Source organism: Marmota monax, unplaced genomic scaffold (assembly GCF_021218885.2).
Source record: "Marmota monax isolate L192 unplaced genomic scaffold, Marmota_monax_Labrador192_F-V1.1 WCK01_AAM20220418_F8-fsc00212, whole genome shotgun sequence".
In the NCBI taxonomy this organism is placed as follows: domain Eukaryota; kingdom Metazoa; phylum Chordata; class Mammalia; order Rodentia; family Sciuridae; genus Marmota; species Marmota monax.
In genome coordinates this window covers 328,838-352,761 of record NW_026692413.1, presented here as the reverse complement: position 1 = coordinate 352,761, position 23,924 = coordinate 328,838, and the positions used below count along the sequence as shown (strand labels likewise).

General features: G+C 35.4%; 1 protein-coding gene across 1 annotated transcript in view; it reads left to right on the top strand.

Annotated features, from left to right (window-relative positions):
* Brwd3 (bromodomain and WD repeat domain containing 3) overlaps positions 1-23,924 on the top strand; it is a 156,810-nt gene that overhangs the window by 5,853 nt on the left and 127,033 nt on the right. Inside the window, exons 5-6 of the mRNA XM_046442605.2 lie at positions 7,294-7,444; positions 9,768-9,866. Of these exons, the coding sequence (XP_046298561.1) occupies positions 7,294-7,444; positions 9,768-9,866 (250 nt within the window). The remainder of the gene's footprint in view (positions 1-7,293; positions 7,445-9,767; positions 9,867-23,924) is intronic.

The following is a 23,924-nucleotide window of genomic DNA, read 5'->3' as shown; positions in this document are numbered from 1 at the left end:
TTTGTGTGTGTGTGTGTTACTGGTATTGAACCTAGAGGCATTCTACTACCAAACTACTCTACTTCCCAGACCTTTGTATGTATGTATGTATTTATTTACATTTTGAGAAAGGGTCTTGCTAACTTTCTGAGCTTGGCCTTGAATTTGTCATCTTCCTGACTCAGCCTCCTGAATAGCTGGTATCACAGGCTTGTGCCACTGTGCTTGGCTAGGAAACACACTTTTCAGTGATTAAAATTCTGGAAGATTAGGAAATTTGTTATCTCAGTACAAATGAGATGATATTATAAAAGTAAAGAGAACTGCTGTTAGGTAAGAATTTGGATTCTGTAAATTTGCCTTACAAAATTTTTTTCCTGTGATCATTGTTCTCAAAATTGAATATTGGTATGCTTTAGTGTGTTTGTGTGTGTTTTCATTTTTTGTGGTACCAAGGATTGAACCCAGGGATGTTCTTGCTCTACCACTTAGGTACATTCCTAACCTCCCCCAACCCCATTTTGAGACAAGATATCCCTAAGTTTTATGGGCTGGCCTTGAACATGTGATCTTCCTGTCTCAGCCTCCTAATTACAAGTGTGCACTATTATGTTGCTACTTCTTAAAATTTGGTCAGAGTGGCTGGATGGCAATGCATGGAAATCTGGGCAACTGTAACCCCAGAATTTGTATTTTTCTAATTTTCCAAATATTATATAAGGGATATATAAAACAATACTATATAAAAGAGTATTTAAAACATGAGCTTCAGAATTGAATGCCAAATTAGTGTTTTGAAGTGTGTGTTAGCAGGAAAAAAATGAGTTAGATCAGTGTGGTGGTGCACACTTGTGGTCTCAGTGACTTGGGAGACTGAAACAGGAGAATTGCAGGTTCCAGGTGAACCTCAGGTGCTTGGTAAGACACTGTCTCAAAATAAAAAAAAAATCAAAATGACTGGGAATGTATCTTGGTGATAAAGCACCTCAAGGTTCAATCCCCTGTATCAAAAAGAAAGAACATATGTCAAATGATATTTAGTATTATTCACATTTTATGCCATAAAAAACAATTCAATATGACATTGATATAGTATTCACTCTTAGGAAGTAGAAGATATCTTGTCTGAGTCTTTCAGATATCTTATTTCAGAGATTCTCATCCCTTCTCATTGAACTTATTTTCTATATATTATTTATAATTATTGTATTTTAAGTTATCTTGCTTAAGGTGTTTTCTCATGCTGTTTAGTTTCTACCATGGTGGTAGTTAGCTGGCCCTCAATTATTATTTAATTTTCTTAACTTTTTAGAAGCATTTTTTATGTGTGCATATGTTTATGTGTGTGTGTGTGTATGTGTGTGTGTTTATACTTATGTGTATATAACTATGGGTGTGTATATATATATCTGTATGTAGATATAATATCTATATATTATATGGACATGCCTATTTAAAGATATAATATCAGATTAATGTAGATATATATAAACACATAGTCATATATATATTTTATATATATATATATATATTTTAGATACACACACACACACACATATTCATATATGGTTTTGAACCTGGGGCCTTGCACATATTAAGCAAACAATGAAGTCTATTCGCAGCCATTTAGTTTATTTTAATACAGAGTTTTGTTAAGTTGTCCAGACTGGTCTGGAACTTGCCATCCTCCTGAGTATCTGGAATTACAGTTGTGTGCCACCATACCTTATTTCATGATACATATATTTTATATTTATTTAATCTGTTAACTGATGCTGAGGAGTTCTTTCATTGGACCTTTCTCTGCTGAGCAACTTCTAGAATTTAGGTAGTTCCTCTGTCCTAATCTTGATTTCATTTGCCCTCAGGGTTATACTTTTAGCACTTTGTTGAGAAGTACCTTACCCTAGAGAATACTTAAACCTAGGAGGGTGGCCCTGGCTTCCTGAGTGTACCTTTGTTTTTTGGTATTGAACCCAGGGGCACTTTACCATTGAGCTACTTCCCCAGCCCTTTTTATTATTTTTTTTTAATTTGAGACAGGTTCTCCCTAAGTTGCTTAGGACCTTCCTAAGTTGCTGAGGCTGGCCTCAAAGCAATCCTTCTGTCTCAGCATCCTGAGCTGCTGGAATTTCAGGCTCCCATACCTGGCCCTGAGTAAATCTTAAAATTAATAAAAATAAAAAGTAAATTTATGGATAATAATTAACATTTTCAAAAGAAGGTCATGGGAAATATTAATACTTTGTAGCCCACCTTGCTAACCAGTGGTTTGTGCCTTCCCCATTTCTGCCCAGGTTTACTCTCTTCTTTCAAATTCAGTAAATATTAAAACACAACACTTTAAATTACAATGTAGGCATTTATGTGTGTGTGTGTGTGTATGTGTGTGTGTATTTTTTTTTTTTTTTTTTGAGAAGTGGGTCTCCCTTTATTTCCCAGGCAGTTCTCAAAATCATGGGCCCAAGTGGTTTTCCCACCTTATCTTCCTGACTAGCAGGAATAGGTGTATACCACCATGCCTGGCTATTTAGATATTTTAATTTTTTGGAAGATTATGTAGAAGAAAAGAAACTATGGTTAATTTTTTTTTTGTTTAATTTTTTTTGTACAAGCATTTGTATTCTTTTCCTTCAAAATCAGATGGTACTCTGAAGGACATAATTTGTAATTTTTTATAACATTAGCAGAAAATACTTAAACATCGAGAAGATATTATATGTTAGTCACTGTGCAAAGGGTTTTGCTGGGTGGGGTTGTATTTCTCTTTGCCTAGAATGCTTGGTCCATACTCTTTGTCTGTCTTTTGAATTTTCACTTATCCTTCAAGTGTAAAATTGGACATGAACCCTTACCTTCAGGCAATATTAGCTACTGTACTTCCTTTCCTTAGCACTCTGTATTAACCTCTGGGCCCTTGCAGTTTTCATTCGTTTCTATTTACTAGTTTGTTTCCTTCACTTGGACTATGGGTTCCCTTAGGGCAGCAGTTGAATCTTCTTTTCCTTGCATCCCTTACATTTCAATTGTGAATGAATGAATGCAAGTGAATGCTTTTGTTTTTGTCTGAACCAAATCATATGAGGTAGTTGTCATTGCTTCCTTTTTTATAAATGAGGAAGCTCAGATTCAGAGAGGCTAAGTAACTTTGCCCAGGGTCACATAAGTAGAAATTGGGGATGCTGGAATTATTCATAACTAAGTCTTCTATATCACATTGTGAAAAACAGTAAAAGCTAGTAAATTTTAGAGCTTGAATAATCCAGCCTGACAGATTTCAAAGTAGCTTGCTTCTACTTATACTTCTATTAATATAGTTAAACCTATTTTTCAAAATCTGTTTTGTTTTTTATCCCTATTGATTTTAAGATTATGTGACTAACTTTTGTATGTCTCTTCCATCTTCCTTTGTAAAACTAATTTAAAAATACCAGATAAAGTGTTTCATTTTCCTTAAGCATACAATACCTGTTTGCTTCTTCATTTTACTTCTGTAACCATAGTCTTAGTTAAAAACAAACATTTTTTTCTTATACTTTTAAGAGTTACTTGTTTGTATTATTTTTAAAAGCTTTGGTGCAAAAAATTATATCATTTTCACTTGAAAAATTATATTTTAGATGTAGTTCTTGGTGCAGGACTGTCCTTTCAAGATAGCTACCTATCTAGCACTTAGTGCTCAACGGGATTTCTCTTAACTAATTATGATATGCAGGATTATCTAGGATTTCAGGTCTTCTCGCTTGCCATAATGATTCTGAAGTGAATTCAGTCATTAGGTTTGCTCTCTAGGTCAGCCAGTCTTCTATCAAAAAGGTTTATAATTTAGGATTTTTTAGTTTTGCTTTCAATATATTCAGGTTTATAGTTTACATCTTTTTGAAGCCTTTTTGTCAGTTTCCAACTTTATAATTTTCAACTGTTAATATGAGTGGTAGAGAGAGGAGTGGGCAGAGTTCCAGATTCCTGTCCATTCATTGTGACATTTAAACAAACCACTTCACTTCTCTGTAACGTAGAGTTGGGTTGATTATACAAAATGTCCTTCCAATTCAAATATTCTATAATGCATTGGAGTTGTTTTATAGAGTAATACTTGTGTTATACTCTTAAACTTTGTTTTCAGAGAAGTTCCCAAAACACTCGAGAAGAGTTATTAGTCAGCCATTATATTCCCAAGATAAACATGTAGTTGAATGATTGAAATTAGGATGTTTGAGCTTTAATTGAAAAAATTGAAAAGACTTGTTTATAATATTAAGCCATGAAAGAATATTTTAAGTACAGACTTTTTTTTTTTTTTTTTTTTTTTTTTTTGGTACTGGAGATTGAACTCTGGGGTGCTTTATGACTGAGTGAGCTATATCCCCAGTTCTTTTTTATTTGAGACAGAGTCTTGCTAATTTTCTGAGGTGGGCCTTGAATTTCTGATCACCTGCCTCAGTCTCCCAAGTAACTGGGATTACTAATGTGTGCTATCTTACCTTACTTAAGTAATACTTTTACAATTATATTTTGTGACATATTATTTTACATTTATATATATTTTAATGTAGAATTATAGAAAATCTTTTTTTTTGGGGGGGGATTGGGGATTGAATTCACTTGCCCTTAACCACTGAGCCACATCCCCAGCCCTTTTTTTATATTTTATTGAGAGACAGGGTTTTGTTAAGTTGCTTAGAGTGCCGCTAAGTTCCTGAGGCTGGCTTTTAACTCACAGTCCTCCTGCCTCAGCCTCTTGAGCCACAGGAATTATAGGATGCACCACCATGCCTGGCTTATAAAAATTTTTGAAAAGTAACTATTCAGTATTCACAGTTCTTTTTTAAAAATATTTTTAGTTGTAGATGGACAAAATACCTTTGTTTTATTTATTCATTTTTATTTGGTGCTGAGGATTGAATCCAGTGCCTCACCCGTGCCAGTCAAGCACTCTCCCACTAAGCCACAGTAGAACCCCAGACTCTGTACACAGTTCTTATGTCTGAAAAGATCATCTTAAAATAACTCTATTTTTATTAAGAAATAAATGGATTCCAGTAAACATTAACTACCACTTCTAAAACCCCAAATTTGATTTGGAAGGAACATTGTAAGAACTGCATTGATAAAGTCTGGAAGCATGCCAGTGTTTAAGGAGAAGTTAGTATGCTTAAAGTCAAAATATTGTTATTGCCATTCTTTTCGTAGACTCTGTATTTCTTTAGTACTACCAATAATGACATTTTTATTGATTTTACAGAAAAGTTGTTTTTGAGACTGCTTAGAAATTCAACAGTTCTCTGTCGTGTAAATATCAAACTTGTGAAATTTATTTGCTGGTTTATCATACAAATAAAGTTCTAATTAGAGAAACTGAGGATGTGGCCAAATGCTACAGTGCTCACCTAGCATGTACAAGGTTCTGTATTTGATCCCCAGTCTGTGTACACACACATAAACACAAAGATTGCTATATATGTTGTATTTATATGGTATTTAGTTAAGCTTTTGTATAACAAGTTTTATATAACTGTTGAGTTGGTCAGGGGATGAAAAAAAGAAAATTGTCAATAAAAGATATCTGGTAGCATCCTGTATAAAGCCCTGGTATAGCATTTACTTGATCAAAAAATAATGGCTGATATCAGAAGCCTGGTTTTTCTAAGACAGTATTGGGAAAAGCATAGCTGTTATAAATAGTAATATGCAGTACCTTAAAGCTGTTTTCCCCATTCAGAAACTGTATATATTTTAATATTACTAACTATATATGTATGCACATGATAGGAAAAGCCCTATATTGTGTTAAGTTTTGAGAAATAATTGAAAGATTTTGTTTGATACTTTGTCTCAACCCATAAGCTAAAACTAGTAGATGTAACCTCGTTGCTATTCTTCCTGAGCTTTATGACAGTTGCTTGGGCCCTACCTATTTTAGTAATTTTTTTTTCCTTGAGGAGCTTATGAGTGATATTTTACAAAAGGAAATAACTTCAAAAAATAATAATCTTAATAGAATCACTTATATTCCCAGAATTCTGAATACATATATTCTAGTTCTTTAACCTATATTTCCTAAGACAAAAAAGGCACTGAAATTTTTCCCTTAGAAATTCTTATAACATTGATTATAGGTAGACTTTACTTTGATATTCATTCATTCATTGATTTGTTCAACAAATATGTATTCTTTATGCAAGGGACTTTCTCAGTACTAGGAATATGGCAGTGAACAAAAGACAAAATATCTTTTCTCACAGTGATCACCAGTGATGATTTATAAAATTTTTCTTTTGTGTTTTACTGTTCTTGACCTGTTAATGTATGTCCTTTGCAATATATATATATGAAGTACATATAAAAAATGGCATTCTAGCCAGAAGTGGACCTATGTCAACATGAGAGTATGGATGCTCTTTGTAGCTAACAATCTTATTTTCTGTTTACTGTTTTCATAATTAGGTATTTATGAAACCTTTCAAGGATTTGAGCATTAGCTTAGATTTAAAAATTGTTTCTTTATTGATTAGTTCCTATTTTATGTGTTTGCTCATGTTCTGACATTTACTTGCAATTAAAAAAAATTGAGTCTAAGTTACAAGTCATGTTCGTTACGTGGATTCTTTTTCTAGAGTGTGGTATTTATAAAATCATTAATTAGATTCCCTTTTAGAAACAAATAAACTTACGTAGGAAAACTAATTCTACTTTATTGTATAAATGTGTTACCTTAATTATAAAGGGACTTGGGTGAGATTTGATGCAAGTAATATCTTTCATTTTTGTTCTTATCATTTGTATAGAATCCAGCGTTTCTAATTCTTGATAAGTTCAATATCAGTACTGAGTAAATCAAGTAACAGTGTTTACACATTGCTTTTCTTTGGCATGGATACTTTTGCTGTTTTGTAACACATATTTTGTGAAAGTAACAGCTAAGCATATAAGTTTATACAGATATATTAAAATAAGTTAGAGTGCCATCTCATTTAAATGTTGTCATATCATTCTTTTTTTAAAAGAATTTAACATTTATTTTTTTCATTTGTTTTTATGTGGTGCTGAGGATCAAATCCAGTGCCTCACCCATGCTACGCAAGTGCTCTACCACTGAGCCACAACCCCAGCCCTGTCATATCATTTAAATGTGCTTATTTTGTGGCTGTTTTCTTAATTTAGTTCAAGCACTAAATGTTTAAAATTTTATTTTACTCATTTCATATTTAAAACCATACTTTGCTCCATGATGGAAATGGTAAGAGACTCAATTAATGTTTGTAAGCCAAAAATGTTATGTTTTTCCTCTTGTGTTTAATTTCTCTGTTTTAGGTGGCAGCCAATGCACACATTCCTCCAGACTACCTCCTTAAAATTTGTGAGCGGATTGGTCCCTTACTAGATAAGGAGATCCCTCAGAGTGTTCCTGGGGTACAAACATTACTAGGTGTTGGTCGGCAGTCTCTGTTACGGGATGCCAAAGGTAAGATTTTCATATATTAGAACTTTGTTATTAGAGGAAGGAGTAAAGAGAATAAATGTTCTCTTGTTTTTGATAAATACTCATTTTCTTCTGGATTTTGTTATCTTGTCCATATTGTTTTTACTTTCTTAGTGTACAAGTAAATTTTTAGAGGTCTAAAAAGAAACCCTTTGTGTCAATCTGAATATTAGAGAAAAAGAATATAAAATAAAGTATGTTAATACCCAATTCAGGTCTTCATAATTTATATACAAACAGATACAAAAATTGTGGTATATATGTGTATAAAGAATTGTAATGCAAAAAAAAGTACATGTATAAAGGCAAAAAAAATGAATATCGTTACCTTAGATTAAGTAGAGGAAAGTGAAAGGAGGGGAAGGCAGGGGATGTGGGGATAAGAAAAATAGTAGAATGAAACAGAAATTATTACTTTATGTATATATGTGACTGTATGACCAGTATGATTCTATAATATGTATACTCAGAAAAATGAGAAATTATATTCCATCTATGTATGATATATCAAAGTATATAAATGCATTCTTCTGTCATGTATAACTAATTAAAACAAATAAAAAATTTTAAAAAAGAAGAAGAAAAGTACCCCCTCTCAAAAAAAAAAGAATATAAAACCCCTTTATAATTTTGAAATAGAAATCTCAAAGGTTACTGCTGTGATTACAATAGTATAAATGTTTAAAAATTATTTTCTTATTTTATAATGTTTTTCTCTTTATTAGTCTTAATAATATAGTCTAATCTTATTGTTCATTTCATGACAAATAAATGAATATTAGATGTAAATTTTTCATAATTGAAAATATTTAAACCAAAAATATTAATCACTGGTGACTGTCAAATACTGGTTTCTCTATTTTGCTATTTTTCAGTTTTTATAGACTTTTTTCCAACATGGAACCCCCAAATGTAAAACATATAAAGTGGAATTTTCTAATATAAAAATGTGAAATTAGCCTGACATGGTGATGAATGCCTATGAGCCCAGTCATATGGGACGATGAAGCAGGTGGATCACAAGTTTAATCTAACCTGGCAACTTAGCAAGACCTATTGTAAAAATTAAAATAAATAAATAAGATAAAAATGAACTGGGGATGTAGCTCAGTGGTAAAGTCAAATCCTGGGTTAAATCCTAGTACCAAAAAAAAAAAAAGTAAAACTGGGCATTAAGAATACCTCTTAGAATAATAAATACTTCTGGGCAAGCAACCAGTTTATTTGTATGTATTGTTTTATTAGCATACTGTTTTTAAAGATCTAGTTTGTTAAGATAGTTACATGTTTGTGGCTCAGCGGTAGAGCGCTTGCCTAGCATGTGCAAGGCTCTGAGTTTGATCCTCAGCACCACATAAAAATAAATAAATAAATTAAAGGTATTGTGTCCAACTACAACTAAAAAATAAATATTTTAAAAAAGAGATAGTTGCATAAATGATGCCAGATTTTATTTTATTTTGGTACCAGGGTCACTTGACCATTGAGCCATATCCTCCACCACTTTTTATTTTTTATGTTGAGACAGGATCTCCCTAAGTTTTGCTAAGTTGTTGAAGCTGGCTTTGAACTTGAGGTCCTCCTGCTTCATCCTCCCAACCTGCTGGGATTATAGTCATTCACCACCGTACTTGGCTGATGCAGATTTTAAGCATCTCATTTTATAATTGCAATTCTTTCATTGAGTTAATTTGGAAGCTTTTAAGAGTACTCATATATTTTTGTTTCTCAGTCTGATTATTAGGAATATTTAGATTTTTTTTCAAATTTTTAACATAAACTTAAGAGACAAAAATGATGACTATTTATAGTTAGTATTCATCTGATATACTGTGTTACCTCTTATGGCACAACCTGTAAGTACTCAATAATATGAGCTTGCACAATGTGTAAGTGTGCCTGAATTTTCTGTGGAAAATTTGTACAAAGATTTGATCAGATCTTTGCTTATACAGTGTCATGAGTAGGCATGTATAAGCCTAAAGATCAAGAAGAAAAATGTAAACCAAATTTTTTTTCATCTGCGACACAGTTGCATAAGATTTAAATGTACATAAAAGAAGTTTTAGTTTGAAAGAAATGCAGAAATACAATATCCTGGGATTATTATGTGAAGGTATTGTGTTTACTAGTTATGATTTAGTTTAAGAAATGTTTAAATATATGAATACCATTTTGTTGTGGCTTTAATAGGGCAACATATATTCCAAGAAATGAAATTGAAATCAGATATGTGCCTCAGAGGCACAAAGGAAAAGAAAAATACTGCTGTATTCCTTGACTAACTTTTAGTCTTTTTACACAGACTGTAAGAGTACACTATGGAATGGGTCTGCTTTTGCAGCTCTACATAGAGGCAGACCTCCAGAACTACCTGTAAATTATGTGAAACCTCCAAATGTGGGTGAGTAATTATCCCCTTGAGTTATAAACATGTTCTTGATTCATTCTTTCTTGAACTTATTAGAAAGGCAAAAATGTTTATAAAAATTAAATTTGAAGTATAAATAAACTGGTTATGTTTCTAAGGAATTTGTTAGTCTGGATTTTAAGTCATTTTTAGTTAAAACAAAATATAACCATGTTTTTTTTTTTGTAAAAGGTAACTTTTTTTTCATTTCATTTCTTTCTTGGCAAAAACATTTCTTTAAAAAAATATAGTACAGATGTTTTTATCCCTGTGATTGTCTGTGTGCTGGATTTCCCAGAAGTTTTTACTTTTCCCAAAAGTTTCCCAAAACTTATCCCTTCTGATTGCTTTCACAAGGAAACAAAAGTATATTCTGCTTATATCTGTTTGCCAAACTTGTAATGATGTTTATGTGTCTTATTAAGGAAAAAAGTCACTCTTCCCAGTTCTACTTTACTTCAATTTACATCTCCCATTCAAATTACTATTGGGACATCTCTGTCCAGAACATTTTGAAGAAATAGTTGTGTTTCCCAAGGAGATTTAGGCACAAAATCATTTATATGATTAGCTCTCACAACACATTTGCCAAACAAGGTGTTGGATGAACTGCCATTCTGTTTCTCTGTTTTCTCCTTCTTCAAAAATTATATAGTTTTTATAGTGCATAGTGTTATAGAGTATGTATTAAAATTTTAAAGGACTGAATTTCAGATTGAAAAATCAGAGTACTTTTTTTTAAGCTGGCGTGGTGGTGCATGACTGTAATGCCATCTATTCTAGAGACTGAGGACGGAAGATCACAAGTTTTAATTCAGCCTGGACAACTTAGTTGAGACCCTGTCAGGAAATAAGAAATAAAAAGGACTGGGGATGTAGCCCACTGGTAAAGTGTACAGGTTTCAATGCCTGGTATAAAGAAAAAAAAATAGAATACTTTTTTACAAAAGGATACTATTATATACAATAAGTTTATAAGAATGTATTTACCTCCAGACATTAAATAAGTTAGTGTTAGAAATTATTTTAAAATAAATTTAGACCACAGCTGGGCATGGTGGTGCATGCCTGTAATCTCAGCAACCCTGGGGGTTGAGACAGAAGGATTATGAGTTCAAGGCCAGCTTCAGTGACTTAGCAAGACCCTGATTCTAAACAAACAAACAAATAAATAAATAAGGCTAGAAATGTGGCTTATTGGTAAAGTGATCCTGGATTAAATCCCCAGTACCAAAAAACAAATAAATAAGTAAAATAAATAAAACTATTTAAATCAGGTGTGGTAATGCACACCTATAATTCCAGTGACTTGGGAGGCTAAGGCAGGAGGGCAGCAAAAGTATAAGGCCAGCCTGAGCAAGTTGGTAAGACCCTGTCTCAAAAACAAAATAAAATAAAACAAAACAAAAACAAACAACCCCCCCACCACCACAAAACAAAAAACGGACTGGGATTGTAGCTTAGAGGGAATGCACTCCAGGGTTCAGTACCCCACCTAGTAGCCCCCCAAAAAAAGATATTTATGCAAATTCATTAGTTAAAGAACATTCACAAGACATATTAAGGGAAATTTGATACTTTCAATTGTACCGCTAGCAATAGTTTTTAATAGTCTGAATGTTAGTTGGCAAAATACATTACTGGGTTGGGTTTAATTGGATGTAACATTGGTAACATTTTTTTTTCACTTTAAAGGGTACTTTGTTTACCTCACCAGAATTCTTCAGTGTGCACTTTCCCTTAAACCACTTAAAACTTCATAATTTATTGCACTGAATTGAGACAATTTCCATCTATTTATTTTTGCTAACAATATATATTTTTAGCCATACTATTCAATGTTATTTTTCCTAGTGTGTTATACTTCTTTAGTGGTCACATGTGAAGAGCAGAAGAGCAGACTTAAAAGTATTTTCAGGCTTTTAAAATCTTCTCTAACCTTCCATCTTGTTTCCTTTTTCTTTTTTAAAAATATCCATCAGCAAAAATACCCCAACACTACCACAAGTCGCTGCACCAACAGATAGTTCACAATGCATACAGGTGAGCTCACAATGTGTCCAGGCAAGTTCTGCAAGCAGTTCAGTGATGGCTATTGTAGAAGCTGTAGATTGGTTTTATCTTTGACTTCACCAGCACTGGGATGAAGATAGGAATTCTGGCAATAATGGCTAAAGAAAAAATTATGTAACATTCCAGAAGGCACTAAAAGAAAACAATTTTCTTAACAATTTACATTGTCTTCACCGGCACTGGGATGAAGATAGGAATTCTGGCAATAATGGCTAAAGAAAAATTATGTAACATTACAGAAGGCACTAAAAGAAAACAATTTTCTTAACAATTTACATTATCTTTAAGAGAATTATTAAATATAATGAAAAGGAAAGGTGAAAGTAAACAAACAGATCTGTTAACCTTCTTTTTTGTTTACATATTAAAACAATCCTCAACAGTTGTTTACCCAATTTAAATTAAACCATATAAATCACGTGAAAAAAAATATTTGGATCCATTTTATCATGAGCGCTCATCATATATGATATATGGACATACATACATTCAAACATATAACACAAAACACAAGTGTGCACACATAATATAATACATACAACACATAACATTATAGTAAAGGCCTTATAACTTTTTACAGGTGAAATCTCCATTGCAATGTTTAAAAACTCTATAGTCAAAAAATAGAACTGATCAGCAAAACATTAACCTAGGTCTGTATGAGCTCAAAAAACAAAATAGAACTTCATGATATGGCAAAGGGCAATAATAAAATAGATATTGAAAAAAGCATCCTGGTTCTGTTGCAGATGTAAGAATAGCCAAACTGGAGTTTTGGATATCAGTTGTTATGGATTTGAGCCAAATCATCTTCTTTTTGGTCTGTAGAAATCGCTTTAGTTAATCTTTCTGGAATCCAAATCGGCTGCTGTTCTCCCTGTGGAAACACATAAACAGACCCCCTACTCCAGACAATCACTGGGTCAGGACCTTGGTTAATCTCTCTGGAATCCAAATCGGCTGCTGTTCTCCCTGTGGAAACACACAAACAGACCCTCGACTCCAGACAATTACTGGGTCAGGACCTTTCCATTGTCCTGTTAGAATTTCCTTCCAAAGTACCTTGGGCTTATGCACATTTTTTGGACACATATGCCTTTCCGCAGCACTAAGTCCTGAGGAATCCAAATTTAAAAAGTTTAGAGTAAAAAGGGTTATTTTAAGTTTATCTTTGGGGAATATATACCCCTTCCCAATTCCTTCTTTTTGCTTTAATAAGTATATTTTAATAGTTTGATGAGCTCTTTCAACTATGCCTTGTCCCTGTGGATTGTATGGGATTCCTGTTATATGAGTAATGCCAAATGTTGAGCAAAATTGTTTAAAAGAGGTAGAAGTATAACCAGGGGCATTATCTGTTTTTAACTGTTTTGGAACACCCACAGTGGCAAAATTTTGTAAGCAATGAGCTATAACATCTTTAGTTTTTTCTCCGGCATGAAGGGAGCCCATCAAAAATCCAGAAGAAGTATCAACTGTAACATGCAAATATTTTAATTTTCCAAATTCTGGCAAGTGTGTGACGTCCATCTGCCAAATATGGTTAGGTATCAATCCTCTAGGATTGACTCCAAGATTAACTTGTGGTCAAAAGGTCACACAATTTTGACATTGTTTTATTATTTGTTTAGCTTGTTCCTTAGTTATTTTAAAACGCTTTTGTAAAGTATTAGCATTGACATGGAACTTTTTATGAAAATTTATAGCTTCTTCTAGTGTAGAGAAAATATGTATGTCATGTGTAGTTTTATCTGCTAAATCATTGCCCAAACTAAGGGCTCCAGGCAATCCTGTATGTGCCCTGATATGTCCTATAAAGAATGGATCTTTTCTGTCCCAGATTAGACTTTGTATAGTGGAAAGCAAAGAGAAAACAGTAGAAGAAGGGGAAATCCTACCAGCATCTTCAAGAGATACTATAGCATTAAGTACATACTGACTATCAGAAAATAAATTAAATACAGAATCTTTAAACATCACAAAAGCTTGTAAAACTGCATTAAGCTCTACCTTTTGAGCTGATTGTTTGGGTACTAAAAATGTAAAAGTTTGATCAGGGGTAACTACTGCTGCTGTACCATTATTTGACCCATCAGTGAATATATTTGGAGCATTCATGATAGGTGTTTTTCTTGTCATTTTTGGAAAAATTACAGGATGCAATGACCAAAAAGACAATAAAGGATTAATTAGATGGTAAGTGGTTATCAAATGAAACATTAGATTTGCACATGATTCTTGCCCAAGTATTTAACTCATTAGCTAACTCATCAATTTGATTCATAGTATATGGAGTAATAATTTTATTGGGAGAAATTCCAAACACTCCCTTTGCTGCTTTTATTCCTTTGAGTATTAATGGTCCTACAGCCTCAGGATACCTAGTAAGAATAGTGTTAGGAGAATAAGATAAATGTATCCATAATAATGGACCTTCTTGCCAAAATACTCCTGTAGGAATATTTTTTGTTGGTAGTACAATAAATAGTAAAGGCAAACTTATATCAATTCTATCCAAATGCATATTTTCCATATATGTTTCAATGATTTTTAATGCCTTTCTTGCTTCAGGCGTTAACATTCGGGGTGAATTTGGATCTGATGGACCTTTTAGGATATCAAATAAAGGTCGCAACTCTCCTGTTGGTATACCTAAATAAGGCCTTATCCAATTTATGTCTCCTAATAACTTTTGAAAGTCATTAAGTGATTTGAGTTGATCTACTCGTATTTGAATTTTTGGTGGACGGACCATGGTTGAGGATAATAGAACTCCTAAATAATTAATTGGAAAATTTAATTGTACTTTATCTATTGCTATCTCTAGATTATAATTTTTTAATAAGTTTGTAAGTGTGGCATAACATTCTAGCAATGTGTTTTTATCTTTGTGTGCTAATAATACATGATCCATATAGTGAAATATTTGTAGTTCAGGATTTTGATTTCTAAGTGGCTGGATTACTTTGTTAACATAAATTTGACACATAGTTGGGCTGTTAGCCAACCCTTGAGGGAGTACTTTCCATTCATATCTCTGATCAGGACCTTCATGATTCAGTGCAGGGATAGTAAATGCAAAACGTGGACTATCCTCAGGATGAATTGGAATTGAAAAAAAAAAACAATCTTTAATATCTATAACTAAAACATACCAGGTTTTTGGCAAAGCAGACAACTGAGGAATCCCTGATTGAGCAGGTCCCATAATAACCATCTCATTATTAATGGCTCTTAAATCTTGCAATAATCTCCATTTACCAGATTTCTTTTTGATGACAAAAATGGGAGTATTATGGGGAGATACAGAAGGTTGTATATGTCCTTCTGCTAATTGTTGTTTGACCAGGTCATGGGCTGCTTGTATCTTTTCTTTAGTCAGGGGCCACTGAGGAACCCATACTGGTCTTTCTGATTTCCAAGTAATTTTTATTGTCTCAGTGGCCCTTTCTGAAAATCTAACCCATGTCTGTCTGTTCCTTGATCTATTTGTATTGGTGCTGCTATACCTTGTTCTTGTTTTTCTAATCTTTTTCCTTTCCTAAAACCTTGTCTAGTCATAATAGTGGGTACATTTTGGTTGATGTTATTTGTTAATGTCAAACCTAATTGATCTAGGACATCTCGTCCCCATAAATTTACGGGAAGATGATCCAATACATATGGCTGTATAGTTCCTTCACATCCTTCAGGATCCTTCCAATCTAATACCATTGCACTTCTATGGGGATTAGTTGCCACTCCTAGGCCTCGAAGCGTTTGAGTGGCTTGTTGTAATGGCCAATGTTTTGGCCATTCTTGACGAGAGATGATGCTAAGGTCTGCACCTGTATCCAGTAGCCCATTAAATTCATGTCCTTGAATATTTAGTTTTAGCATGGGGCGAGAATCTAAATTTAAAGAAAGCATAGCCCAATCTACACCTGTGGAGCCTAATCCCTTGGAACCTCTTTCTACAGTACGACTGGAAAATTTATCATGTAGGCTGGGTATTATTAGTAACTGTGCTATTCTATCTCCTGGTGAAATTACTGATATACCCTTTGGAGAACTGGCTATAATTTTTATTTCACCTTCATAATCGGGATCAATTACCCCAGGACTTATCATAAGTCCTTTTAGAGTAGAAGAGCTGCGTCCCTATAATAAGCCTACTGTTCCTTTGGGAAGAGGTCCTTTCACCCGTGTGGGAATGATTTGAACTCCCATCTCTGGAGTTAGTACTGCTCTGGCGGAGGCGCAGATGTCCAACCCTGCGCTCCCTCTGGTTTGTCTGATGAGGGATCTGATGGACAATGTGTCCTGGGCACTACCCTGATGGGGTTGCTGGGTTCCTCCAGTGCTCCGTATATTTGTGGTTTTGGGCCCCGGAGCATTGGGCCCCCCTGTCCATTTTTTGGCAATGGAGCCCGATGCCTTTCTCCACGATATCGTGGATAAACACCTGGTCCTTGTTCGTTTTTTGATAATGGAGTACCCTCTATGGTGGTTTGAGAACGGCATTCATTAGCCCAATGTCTCCCTCTACGGCATCGTGGGCAAATACCTGGTATTCTACTCCGTTGATACCTAGTTTTGTTAAACCGTCCTCCAATGGGGCAATTCCTTTTAAAATGTCCTGTTTGTTCACAATTGTAGCATGTTCTTGGCCTGGCATCTAAAGCCTGTTTTACTGCAGCTGCCACAATTTGCCCTTGTTCATTAATGTCTCTGGCATCTAAAGCCTGTTTTACTGCAGCTGCCACGACTTGCTCTTGTTCATTAATGCCTCTACATAATTTAATATATGTGTTTAAATCTTCATGTTTCCATGGTCTAATGATATCTCTGCACCAATGATTCGCTTGCTCATAAGCCAGGTGTTTTAGTAATGGCATTGCTTGTTCTGTATTCCCAAAAACTCTGGTAGCTGTTTGAATAAGCCTATCTACAAATTCAGCATAAGGTTCATTAGCTCCTTGTATTACCTTAGATAATTGACCTTGTAAACCTCCATGTCCTTGTAAAGTCTTCCATGCCTTAATTGCATCTGCAGCAATTTGTGCGTATACGCCAGGATTATATGCAATTTGTTGCTGCTGATCCTCATAAGGTCCCTTTCCTAACAACATATCTAGATTTCTCTGAGGATAACCAGCTGCTGCATTTCTCCTAGCCGTCTCCTTGCAAAATTCCTCATTGGCAACCTTCCATAACAGGTATTGTCCTCCATTTAGCACAGCTTTACACATATTAGCCCAATCTGCTGGCGTCATGTTCAAGTTGTTAATGGATTCGACCATGCTTACAGTGAAGGGTGCTTGAGGACCATAGGTTGTTACAGCCTCTTTTAGCTGCTTCACTGTTTTGAAATTTAAAACTTGGTAAAATCGCTGCCCTCTTGCCTCAAATACAGGGCATGTTAATATTTGAGATCTTGTCTCAGGATCCCAACTATCAACTGCGGGGGTTGGGGGCCTCCCAGCATATGGAGGTGGCGCTGTTGGTTGGACACTTACGCCCTCTGGTGATAGAAAGGTGTTAGTAGCAGTCTCCTGTAGAGGTGGTGCTGTTGGTTGGACACTTACACCCTCTGGTGATAGAAAGGTGTTAGTAGCAGTCTCCTGTTGTAACTTTCCCCCTGATGGCTTTTTCTGTTTTACACTTTCTTTCTCTGTCTGACTAGCTTGAGAGGCCTTCTCTTTTACTTGAATCTTTTCCTCTGTCTGACGAACTTGAGAGACCTTCTCTTTTACTTGAATCAATATGTCTTCTCCTTCCTCTACCATTGTCTGAACTGAAGGCTTTGGACTAAGCAAACAAGATATGAATGTCCACAATGGCAATGTGCCATCTGGCAGAGTCCCTGGGCTTTTCTTTTCTATTCTTTTTAAATCTTCACCATGATGGTTCCATTGTGATATATTTAACAACTCCTCCTTAAAAAGCCATGGGCTACATTTTTGTATTGTATCAACGTATGCCCTGATTGTTCTTGACTTTACTGGGATGCCTCCTTCCTCTAACAATTTACTTAACACTCTTTCAGTTTGTTTTTTACTAATTTCTGATCCCGTATTTCTACTATAATACAACCCAACAAGATGACGCCAAACAAAACCGAGACAGAATGAAATAAAAAGGGAACAACAAAAAGTCATTATAGCCTTTCTATCCTCCTGACATGTGCATCCGTCCTTTCTCCCTATCTGTTCCTCAGACGTAAATAGTTTTTCCTCAGATGTGAGCGGTTTTTCTTCCGTCTCACTCATCTCCAGGCACAGGCAACTTAAAACAAAAGTGAAGCAAAATAAAAGAGGAATCTTAAAATGGCTACCCATCCTCTTACCCTGCCCTCAGGGGCGAGCAGTTTCACTTACCCTCAGTCGCTCCCCGTGCGAGCCACCAAATGCCGCAGTCTGGCTGGGCACAATCAGGAGCCACTTGTCAAAAGAAACTAACTTTATTTTTAGAACCACACACGCCAAACAAAACAGCCTCTCAGGAAAAACCCTCAGAGTCTCAAGTGCCACCACCGGCTTTCCACAAGCCTCTCTCTCCCACACCAGCTTCTCTCCACCTCTCACAATCCTCCTGCTCTTGAGGCCAATTGGCTGGGTCACGTGGGTGGCGCCAAAAAAGTCCCCCAATGAGCAGCTCCGTGGTCTGAAAGGGCAGGGAAACAGCCCAATGAGCATCACCGCAGAGGAGCCAAGCAGCTAGATGTTGCTGGGGCCGCTGTGAGCCAATCATCAGCCGGCAGCTGGAAGTTTGCTGGCAGCTGGAAGTTTGCTGGGGCCCCTTCGGCTGTGGCTCTCAACAAATATCTTTAGTTGTAGATGGACACAATATCTTTATTTTGTTCTTGTAGTTTTATATGGTGCTGGGGATCAAACTCAGTGGCTCACATGTGCTAGGCAAGTGTTCTACCACTGAACTACAACCAGCAGCTCCTCCTTTTTCTTTTAACTAAGCATGCTCTTTCAAATTTATGCTGGTTTTGTATAGTAAGATTTTTACACTGACTTGAATCAGTTTGTTATACTTTTAGTAATTGCTTAGGAATTGTTGTATTCCTGGTATTGCTCTCAAATTCTTAAAATCTGCTATGTTATTGGGGAAGGGCTTTTAGAATAGAGGTAATTCAAGGTAGTACATAGTAGTGAACCATACCTAAGTTTAAGAGAATTGGAATGCAGAGCCTGATTGAAAACTCAGAGGATTAAAAAAAAACCCTCAGGATTACTAAGATAGTAATCAAGATAAATATGAAATTTGCTTTTGACTTTGTGATTTGAGGCAGGTTTTTCATTGTGGGGTACAGTCTACACAGAACTTAATTAGGTAGGTAAGTCTTATAATAAAAGTTTTATCAAAGAATCTTAGAACTAGAGAAAACTATACCAACATTTTGTTGAAAAGCAGGGTTCAGGGGCTGGGGATATGGCTCAAGCCGTAGCGCTCTCGTCTGGAATGCGTGCGTCCCAGTTTCGATCCTCAGCACCACATACAAACAAAGATGTTGTGTCCGCTGAAAACTAAAAAATAAAATATTAAAATTCTCTCACTCTCTCTAAAAAAAAAAAAAAAAGAAAAACAGGGTTCTGTGAAGTGAGTTTTACAATAATAGGAGAATATTGAATAAATATAGGAATACTTTGCCTTTTCATATGCTAAATTACATTGTTATTCATGTTATGGGTACCATAACTCAAGTAATTTGATCTTGGAAACCTTCCCCCAGAATATCTGAAGATTCCGAATGTTTAGGAACATTCTGATTTAGGAAACTGTTGGTAAACCCTTCTGTTTATAGCAGGGAAGCCTAAAGCCAAGAGTAGTCATGCAATTGGAATAAGATATATTGCTTGCTTTCAAATCTACTTCTATTTTTATATCATGTTCATGGTCAGATGGTACTATACTTTCTTGCTCTAATATATCCATACTTACAGATCTATAAAGTTAGTATTGAACTCATTCATTTTTTAATTGATTGATTGATTAGTACAGGGAATTCCAGGGGTGTGAGCCACATCCTCAGACCTTTTATAAACATTTATTTTTATTTTGAGACAAGATCTTACTAAGTTGCTTAGGGCTGACCTCAGACTTGCAGTCCTCTTGCTTCAACCTCCCAAGTTGCTGGGATTATGCATATAACACCTTGCCCAGCTTACTTTATTTTTTAAAGTCAAATATATTAAGGTATAATTAATAAAATTCTCCCTTGTTAAGTGGGTAGTTCAAGGAGTTTTTGCAATGTATACATTTGTATGAACACTGACACACGAAAAATACAGAATATTACTATCACTTCCTTAATATCCTTCCCACAAATTCTGAAAATCATTAATCTTTTTTTTTCTGTGACTGTTTTTCACCTTATTTAGAATGTCTTCTAAGTTAAATTGTATAGAATATAATCTTTTTGTTAGTCTGATTTCATATGAACCAGTGCTTTTAAGATTCATGCATGCAATTTCATTTATCAATAGTTTGATCCTTATTACAAAATAATATTCCATTGTTTGGATATATTGTTATCTGTTCATTTTTCAGTTGATGGACATTCACATGGTTTTTACATTTTGGGTATTATGAATAAAGCTACTCCTAACATTATTGTGCAGATCTTTTCATGAATTCTGGGGCATGAATATCTAAGTAGTAGAAATTTTAGATTATATGGTGAGTACAGGTTTAGCTTTGTAAGAAACTGCCAAACTGAACAGTGGCTGTCCTGTTCTGTGTTCCCCCTAACAATATATGAGATTTCAAGTTGCTTCATATTCTCACTACCTTCTGATACTGTCAGTTGTTATCTTATTATGTGTATATTTGCCAATCTGTGTGTCTTCTTTAGTGAGGTGTTTTAGTCAGCTTTTTTGCTGCTGTGACCAAAAGACCAGACAATAACAATTTTAAGGAGGAAAAGTTTATTTTAGGGCTCACAGTTCAAGAATTCTTAATCCATGGACAGCCTACTCCATTCCTTGGGGCCTGATGTGAGGCAGAACATCATGATTACAGTGTGTAATAGAGGAAAGCAACTGGGAACTTGGCACCAGGAAGGAGAGAGAGAGTTCTCTCACCAAGGATAAAATATAAGACACATCCCCCAATGACCTACCTCCTCTTATCATACCCTGTCTACAGTCACCACTCTGTTGATCCCTGTCAGGGGATTAATGCGCTGATTAAGACTCTTATATCCCAGTCATTTCACTCTAAACTTTCTTGCATTGGCTCACACATTAACTTTTGTGGGACACTTCATATCTGAATCATAACATGAAGTACTTGTTTATATCTTTTAAACCCCTTATTCTTTTGCATTAATGGGGATGAACCTAGCGCCTCCAGCATAAGCATGATAGGCAAAAACAAAGGTATATCCCTAGCTCTTTAAAACAAATTGAGACAAGGGTCTCACTAAGTTATCATGGCTGTCCTTCAACCTGTGATCCTCTTGCTTCAGTCTCCCAAGTAGCTAAGATTATAGGTGTGCACCAACAGGCCTGCTGCTTTTTGCCTATTTAAAAAAAAATGATTTATTTTTCTTATTGTTGGGTTTGGAGTTTTTAAATACAGTTTGTGTACAAGTTCTTTGTATTTTGCATATATTTTGTCCCAGCTATGGCTGTCTTGGTTTTTATTTTAGCGTACTGGGGATTAAATTGGGGCAGTTTATCACTGAGCTGTATCACCAGCACTTTTTTTATTTTTATTTTTTGGATAGCAGGGATCAAACTTGGGGGCATTTGACCACAGAGTGACATCTCCATCCCTGTTTTCTACATTATTTGGAGACAGGTCTCAATGAGTTGCTTAGCATTTTGCTTTTGCTCAGTCTGGCTTTGAACTTGTGATCCTCCTGCTTCAGCTTCCTGAGCTGCTGGGATTACATGTGTGTATCACTGTGCGGAACTGTCTTTACGTTTTTTTTTTTTTTTAAAGAGAGAGAGAGAGAGAGATTTTTTAATATTTATTTTTTAGTTTTCGGTGGACACAACATCTTTATTTTAAATATTTTTATGTGGTGCGGAGGATTGAACCCAGTGCCCCGCGCATGCCAGGTGAGCGCACTACTGCTTGAGCCACATCCCTAGCCTCCTGTATTTACATTTTTAACTGTCTTTAAAATAAGAAGTTTTTTTATGAAGTCCTGTTTATAAATTTTATCATAAAATTTATGCTTTTGGTGTCCTAGGAAATCTTTGCCTAACACAGGATAACAAGGATTTTTTTTTTTTTAATTTTTTATTGTTGGTTGTTCAAAACATTACAAATTTCTTGACATATCATATTCCACACTTTGATTCAAGTGGGTTATGAACTCCCACCTTCACCCCATACACAGATTGCAGAATCACATCAGTTACACATCCATTGATTTACATATTGCCATACTAGTGTCTGTTGTGCTCCGCTGCCTTTCCCATCCTCCACCCTCCCCGCTCCCCACCTCTCCCCTCCCCTCCCCTCCTCTCTCTCTACCCCCTCCACTGTATAACCCTGAGGGTCTCCTTCCATTTCCATGCAATTTCCCTTCTCTCTCCCTTTCCCTCCCACCTCTCATCCCTGTTAAATGTTAATCTTCTTCTCCTGCTCTTCGTCCCTACTCTGATCTTAGTTACTCTCCTTATATCAAAGAAGACATTTGGCATTTGTTTTTTAGGGATTGGCTAGCTTCACTTAGCATAATCTGCTCTAATGCCATCCATTTCCCTGCAAATTCTATGATTTTGTCATTTTTTAATGCAGAGTAATACTCCATTGTGTATAAATGCCACATTTTTTTTTTTATCCATTCATCTATTGAAGGGCATCTAGGTTGGTTCCACAGTCTTGCTATTGTGAATTGTGCTGCTATGAACATCGATATAGCAGTGTCCCTGTAGCATGCTCTTTTTAAGTCTTTAGGGAATAGACCAAGAAGGGGGAATAGCTGGGTCAAATGGTGGCTCCATTCCCAGCTTTCCAAGAAATCTCCATACTGCTTTCCAAATTGGCTGCACCAATCTGCAGTCCCACCAGCAATGTACAAGTGTACCCTTTTCCCCACATCCTCGCCAGCACTTGTTGTTGTTTGACTTCATAATGGCTGCCAATCTTACTGGAGTGAGATGGTATCTTAGGGTGGTTTTGATTTGCATTTCTCTGACAGCTAGAGATGGTGAGCATTTTTTCATGTACTTGTTGATTGACTGTATGTCCTCCTCTGAGAAGTGTCTGTTCAGGTCCTTGGCCCATTTGTTGATTGGGTTGTTTGTTCTCTTATTGTCTAATTTTTTGAGTTCTTTGTATACTCTGGATATTAGGGCTCTATCTGAAGTGTGAGGAGTAAAGATTTGTTCACAGGGTGTAGGCTCCCTATTTACCTCTCTTATTGTTTCTTTTGCTGAGAAAAAACTTTTCAGTTTAAGTAAGTCCCATTTGTTGATTCTAGTTATTAACTTTTGTGCTATGGGTGTCCTATTGAGGAATTTGGAGCCCGACCCCACCGAATGTAGATCGTAGCCAACTTTTTCTTCTATCAGACGGCGTGTCTCTGATTTGATATCAAGCTCCTTGATCCATTTTGAATTCACTTTTGTGCATGGCGAGAGAAAGGTATTCAGTTTCATTTTGTTGCATATGGATTTCCAGTTTTCCCAGCACCATTTGTTGAAGGTGCTATCCTTCCTCCATTGCATGCTTTTAGCCCCTTTATCAAATATAAGATAGTTGTAGTTTTGTGGATTGGTTTCTGTGTCCTCTATTCTGTACCATTGGTCCACCCGCCTGTTTTGGTACCAGTACCATGCTGTTTTTGTTACTATTGCTCTGTAGTATAGTTTGAAGTCTGGTATCGCTGTACCGCCTGATTCACACTTCCTGCTTAGCATTGTTTTTGCTATTCTGGGTCTTTTATTTTTCCATATGAATTTCATGATTGCTTTCTCTATTTCTACAAGAAATGCCGTTGGGATTTTGATTGGCATTGCATTAAACCTA